This window comes from Arachis ipaensis, chromosome B05, assembly GCF_000816755.2.
Source record: "Arachis ipaensis cultivar K30076 chromosome B05, Araip1.1, whole genome shotgun sequence".
NCBI classification, from domain to species: Eukaryota; Viridiplantae; Streptophyta; class Magnoliopsida; order Fabales; family Fabaceae; genus Arachis; species Arachis ipaensis.
In genome coordinates, this window is record NC_029789.2 from 136,337,819 (window position 1) to 136,344,233 (window position 6,415).

A 6,415-nucleotide genomic window follows, 5' to 3' on the forward strand; every position below is an offset into this window, starting at 1 on the left:
ATTCTGAAAAGCTACTAAAGACTGAGATTTATTAGTGAGTAAGAAAATGCATGTGTATTTAGAATGTGCATCAACAAAAGAAATGTAATATCTAAATCCACTTTTTGATATTACAGGAACAAGCCCCCAGATATCCACAAAGACAAGTTCTAAAGGTGTCATATACATAGTGTCATTTAAAGGAAAATGCAATCTATGCATCTTAGCTAAAGGACAGATTTCACATACATGATTAGCAGCAGAACTATGGCCCAATCGTTTATGTCATAAATCCACGGTGTTATTCTGATTACATTTGGAAACAGGATATGCATTAGAATCTAAAGACTAATTAGGTAGCTGTGTAGTAGTAGTATAAGCACTAGAATACTGAAATCTAGAACTAGATAGGTTATCAGGGATCGGTACTGAGGTATTAGACAAATTTTTTGGTACTCGAAAGTTATCAAAAGAGTAAGTGCCATTTCTAGACATATTTTGTAGGAGAAGTTCTCTGGTATCCTGATCATGAATAGCATAATAATCAGGCCAAAATTCAAAGTAGACATGATTATCAGCTGCGAATTTAGAAACACTCAATAGATTTTGAGTAATTTGTGGTACAAGAAGTAAGTTCTTTAAACGAAAAGCAATATTTGAGGAGGAATAAAAAAGAATTGAAGAACCAGAATGAGTTATTGGAATACCTGACCCATTACCTACAAAGAGCTTATCATTATCCGAAGGATTTGGTGATGCTGTGAGGAGATTTCCTGGATCTGAAGTGACATGATGACTCACTCCTGAGTCCGGTAGCCAAGAAGCTTCACTTACTGAAGAGGAATAGGTAAGATATGCCCTAGGTTGCTGAAAATTGGAGGATGGAGGGGGGTGATTGTGTATTACTATATGGAATTTGCATTGATGTAGAGTTGGTTGTGGAATTAGGCTGAAAAGCAAGATCAAAACGATGGAAGCAGTTCCACACAACATGTCCTTGCCTTCCACATAATTGGCATTGAGGACAATTTTGGGTGTATCCAAAACATCCTCCACGATTACTGCGGCCACCACGGCCTCTTCGAAAGCCTCCACCTCTTTGATATTCAAATGATGAGGAGGATCGAATATAATGAGCTATAGGCATACCTACATTAGGTTTCTTGAACTTGTCCAGCATATCATTAAACACAAGCAGATAAGATTCAACCTCTGCAACCTTGAAGGTTCCAAGCCTTGACATTACCGAACCAATGCATACAGTGTAATCTTCATTAAGACCATCGATTATTGCTTGTATGTGATCTGAGTCACGTACCTCATATCTGAGAGCAAAAAGGGCATCAACCACATTCCGAATCTTGTTCAGAAAGTCAGAAACAGTTCCATTTTTCTTACATGATTTGAGTTGGGATTTCAAACTCTGAATCGTGAAGCAGAAGCATCTTCAAAGTATTTTTCAATTCTTTTCCGAACTTCATAAAATTGTGAGAGATGAATTACTCTGTTCTTGATGCTGGTAGTCATTGATTCTACAAGCCAAGTAGTGAGAGTTAAATCTTGTAATTTCCATGTCTTGTACTTCGCCGATTCAAATTTTGTTTTGGTCGCTTCATCAGTCACGAACTGCGGCGGAATCTTGGACCTGTATAGATGATCTTCCATTGAGAGGCTCTGAATTATTAACATTGTTGTGTGTCTCCATGTGCTATAATTGTCTTGAGTGAGTTTGTCTGAGATAGGTGAGAAGGTCTTCTTGGAAGAGTCAGAGAGGATAATCTCAATGACAAAGATGAACAAGATTATAGGCTTTGAATACCATAAAAGGGGAATTGAAAATCCTAGAGAACAATTTTATAGTAAAACCAATGAAGAAAAATTAATCAGCAGATAATTCTTGAATAGAGAAGATTTCTTGAAAAATATGAAAAACAATAAATTCTATTGAAAATGTAAAATAAAAAATACGCTCTCACTCCACATTTACATTCCTCATAGTTATTTATAATAGCCAGAATAATTTTTTTAAAAAATAAATAAAATATAAACGGGTTAGCCTGTTTAATTTATCAAGTTGGCCATAAACGATCCCTGATTAAAAAAATTATAGCTCATAAACAAAATGGGTTTAAACGGACCAATCCGTATAACCTATGGGCTTAAACGAGTTATACCTTTGTCTGTATGTCAATCCTACCTAAAAACATATGAAATAGAATGTACCAATTACAAAAAAAATAAACAAAGTAACAACACTAAAAAAACATATATATAACCATGTTAACTAACTTGAGTTCGTCTTAGTTGTTAAGCTCACTAGTCCTAGTCTGTTTAAATAAGTATCAAAAGTTCAAATTTTACATTGTGCATGCAACAACCCATTAGCAATAGCAAACCTTTAAATAGAACTCAAATCTGCGATAAATTAGTCTTTAGCCTACTAAATTTGGGGGCTTCCGTAGGAAACTAAAATAAACAAATAAATAAATATATATTAAAAGTTTACTTATTTGTTTATTTTTACGGATCCACAAGTACCTACATAAAATCCGCAATCCAATCCCATATCTGATAGCTTTGCGGATCGAATCGCTACAATTTTCGAATCGGATTCGAATAAACATCGCGAATATGCGGATGAGCGGCGGTCCATGAACCCTTGTATAGAACAATGGTTTGCATGGCATCGACTTCGAGAAAGGCAAGATATACGTAGTGCATGGTATAGATAGCATGTGAGAATATCAAAGAAACTATGTTCAAAATGGCCTTATTAAATAGTCCAACGAGTAACGTGACCAAGAAGGGATTCGTCGTGGCATAATAATTAACAAATACGATATTAAGATTACATAAAAGCACAAGCACTAAAAACACATTATACGATTATTACACAAGCGACTTTTAAAACGTATTTGCAATTTCAGTGGACACAGTCACTACCCCATTTACTAAAAACACAGAGACTGCGAGTAAGTACCTAGAAACCTGCATCAGCAAAAGGAACAAAAAAGTGTCAAGAATAATGTGAAGTCTATGTTGCACAATTTGACACTTAACAAGAAAAAGGTGCTTACTGGTAATGAAAAAGAGAAAGGAAGGAAAGAATGCTGTGAACCTTGCTACTACTCTTGCATGTGTAATAAATATAATATTATTATGGGTAAACTAGCAGATCCTAGGAAGACAATTTTATTTTATTTTATTTTTTTAAAAAAAGGTCTCCATAGAACTATTGACAATATTCCGGTTAAGGAACCAAGGCATATGAATTCAAGGCATAACCCGGTTAAGGAACCAAGTTGATGCATGCACCTTGAAAAGAAAAATACCATAGGCTGTAGACATATTTTAATACAAGACAAGTTGGAGATTAAAACAGAAATTGAATATGAATTCAATCACCGTTTGCTTCGGTGCAAAGTCTATGGTAATGAGCATGGGTCATACACACAACTGAATGAAAACTCTAGGTAAGAGTTTTGGAAGAAAAAGGATGAAAAAAGGGTTTGAAAAGTTAAAAAGATTGTTACAGTTCAGTCCTTCACTTCACAACCTTCTTTCTCCGAAATCAAAACTCACAAATACCCATAATAAGAGTTTAACAAACAAAGATCCAAATTTACAAAGGGCCAAATGCAGTTGGTATTAATTGCAACGGATTACCAAAGTGAGAATAGCTAAATAAACCAGCAGCATCATCAAATCTAAACACCTCAGCTTCTAAATTGTTACATGTAAAAACAGAATAATGAATCACCCAATGTAGAAAAACATCGAATCACTTCAGATATGTTAAAAAACGAGCTAGTAATTTGGAGAACTGATGGCACAAGAGGTGATGATGGTAACAATGCATGGTGGAGAACACAAGCTAACATGTTTGTACAGGTGGTGTAAACATAATGTGGGCAAGCCAATTAAAAAAATTCAAAGGAATATCTATCTCAATGGTGTTATATTGGCATGTCAAAAGATGTTGTAGATAGTTATAGTAAAGAGAATACTAACTGAAACCAGGCACAAAAACAACCACCTCAAAAGCTAAAATTACTTGCGCAATTTTCGTAATTGCTAGTTAGAACTTAAAACAGAACAGGAACTGTCCAACCAAGGGTGGGTCCAAGTCCAAAAGGAAATAAATAATTAAATACTCATTTAGTGCCTACCCAAATGAATCGTTAAAAGTAAACCGATAGGGTGGACTAAATAAGAAGACAAAAAGATAAAATTAAAAATAATTAAGGAAGCAACATCACTGTTGCCTAGTTGAGACCTATTTACCAAAACATAACCATGTGGTTAGCAAATAGTAACTTCCATTAGAAACAAACTTCATTGACTCTTCAAAAACCACTTTGTTTCTTTGAAAAGGACGGAAATATAGCTCATTCTCCAAAACAACTAGAAATGAAGAGTAAACAATGGGACTATCCCAAAAAACCATGCTCTAGTACATTCAACAATACAGTATCCCCAGAAAATAGAAATCTTCCACAAAAAATCATAAGTGAGACCTTGAAGATGACTGTGGCATGATGAAAGCAAACAAAAGCTCGACCTTTTCAAAGTCCCATATAAACTAAGAGAAAGGAGAAGCAAAAGCATAATTAGCACATCACAAATCTGATTATGTTGCCAATGTTCTCTGAAGCTTAATGATGAAATGAATAACAGGAACACCATGCCTTTATAGTAACACTTCAACTGGAAAGCAATCAATATCACTCACAATCAGAAGCTCACTCTAATGATAACATCTCTGAAAGCAAAGAAGATAATGTTAACCAACAAATTAGATATTTTCTTTTTAATTTCTTTTTCAGGGTCCCATGTCATCATTTTGCAACGAAAAAACAAACAAGGCATGGTGGAACAATTCAAGGCATCAACGGAAATGAAAGCACTGTCTAAAACTGTAGAAGAACCCTTTATCTTTCCAATAAAGTTTTATTCTCATTCACAACACAAAAACAACAACACAAAGGTTATGACCAGTTAAAAATTAAAAAATAAAATAAAATAAAAACAGAGTACGGTTCTCCAAATTCAAATTCGCATAAACCCAATTATAGATACGATTCCACATAAAATAGATTAGATTCCTGAGCAACTAAAATCAAAAGTTTCCAATTAAGTTTTTCATTATCTTACTTCAATTATTTACGTTCCGAAGAAGCTTATAATTAACGTTCCAATCAAATCTTCACGAGAAAGATTTTTCCACTAAACATTAAGCATTCACATGCAAAAGATAGAGATACAAATAAAAAAAAAATGAAAAACCTAACCTTACTTCAGGAAGAGGAGTGTTGTCCCTCGCAAGGGGGGCTCTCGTCGAAGTTCTTTGACGGGTACTTGGCGGTGACCATTCCGACTTCGAAAACAATGTCGTCACCGGAGGACCTTATTCCCGTGATGGACCACCACTTGAAGAACGCGCGAACCCTAATCCCATCAAGCTCCGCAATTTTCCCCTTCACGATCTTCCCCTTGATGGTTTTGGAGTACGTGGCGATGTAGTTGTCCGGCGGGAGCGTGATCTTGCACGCGCCGCCGAGCCTGACGGAGAAATCGCCGGAAGTGTCGTTCACGGCGTAGCCCAACACGGTTGTCGCCGGCAATAACCCCACTGGAAAGCCATAGTTCGTGAGCTCAACATGAGCCTTTGATATCTTCGAATTTGGGGTTTTAGGGTTAGGGTTTTGGAACGAATTGGAAACGAGATTTAGGAGAAGTCCGAAGAGGAAGAGAACTTTGGGATTCATGGCTTTCTCTTTTTTTTTTCCTTAGAATTTTCGTTTCGGTTCAATTCAATTGGAATTTTGATGTGAAAATGAAAATGAAATTGATATATTTGTGGTTTTTTTTTTCTTTTCTTTTTTTTTTTATTTATAGAATTACTTGTTATTTGTTATTTTAGTTATATTGACAAAATTAATCAACCTAAATTAATATATGTCATGAAAAAATGATTTTATTTGATTTTTAATTCAAATTAATTTATTCCATTAATTTTACACTATGTTTTTCAGTTTGCATTAGAAATGACAATGGGTATTTATGGACGCGAAAACCCTCTCTTGCTCCCATCTCCATTTAAAAAATTGTCCCTCATTTCTGCCACATCCCCGTTACGGATCCCTATTTATTTTCACTCGCCGGGGAGACAGATACTCGTGGGTATCCGTGGATATTAAATTTTAAAAATAAAAAAATAAAACCACGACAAAATTTCATACAATTCAACTAAAATGTATCAAATTGAAGATAATTCAAACACATTCAACATAATAACATAAACTCAAAATCTCCCACATACAAATTAAAATAAAACAAAATATAAAAGTTTTCAACATATAGTAACATAAAAAAAAATCTTGATCGACGATTATAATTCAATAATAGTACTCATTTTCTATAATAATACGAATTT

General features: G+C 34.7%; 1 protein-coding gene across 3 annotated transcripts; it reads right to left on the reverse strand.

The window, feature by feature from the left end:
• Nucleotides 2,724–5,828, reverse strand: LOC107644350. 3 transcript variants are annotated; one of them, XM_016348185.2, is made up of 2 exons: nucleotides 5,276–5,826; nucleotides 2,724–2,967 (listed from the first exon to the last, which is right to left on the reverse strand). In XM_016348185.2, the coding sequence occupies exon 1, from the start codon at nucleotides 5,745–5,747 to the stop codon at nucleotides 5,277–5,279; it is 471 nt and encodes a 156-aa protein (XP_016203671.1). In that variant the 5' UTR covers nucleotides 5,748–5,826; the 3' UTR covers nucleotides 2,724–2,967; nucleotide 5,276. The 3 variants fall into 3 exon arrangements, with proteins under 3 accessions (XP_016203671.1, XP_016203670.1, XP_020958595.1); XM_016348184.2 differs by having other exon boundaries at nucleotides 5,271–5,820; XM_021102936.1 differs by lacking the exon at nucleotides 2,724–2,967 and adding an exon at nucleotides 3,326–4,741 and having other exon boundaries at nucleotides 5,271–5,828.

Coding starts and splice junctions, on each gene's coding strand:
- LOC107644350 (XM_016348185.2), bottom strand. CDS start 5,747: ATGAATCCCAAAGTTCTCTTCCTCTTCGGACTTCTCCTAAATCTCGTT.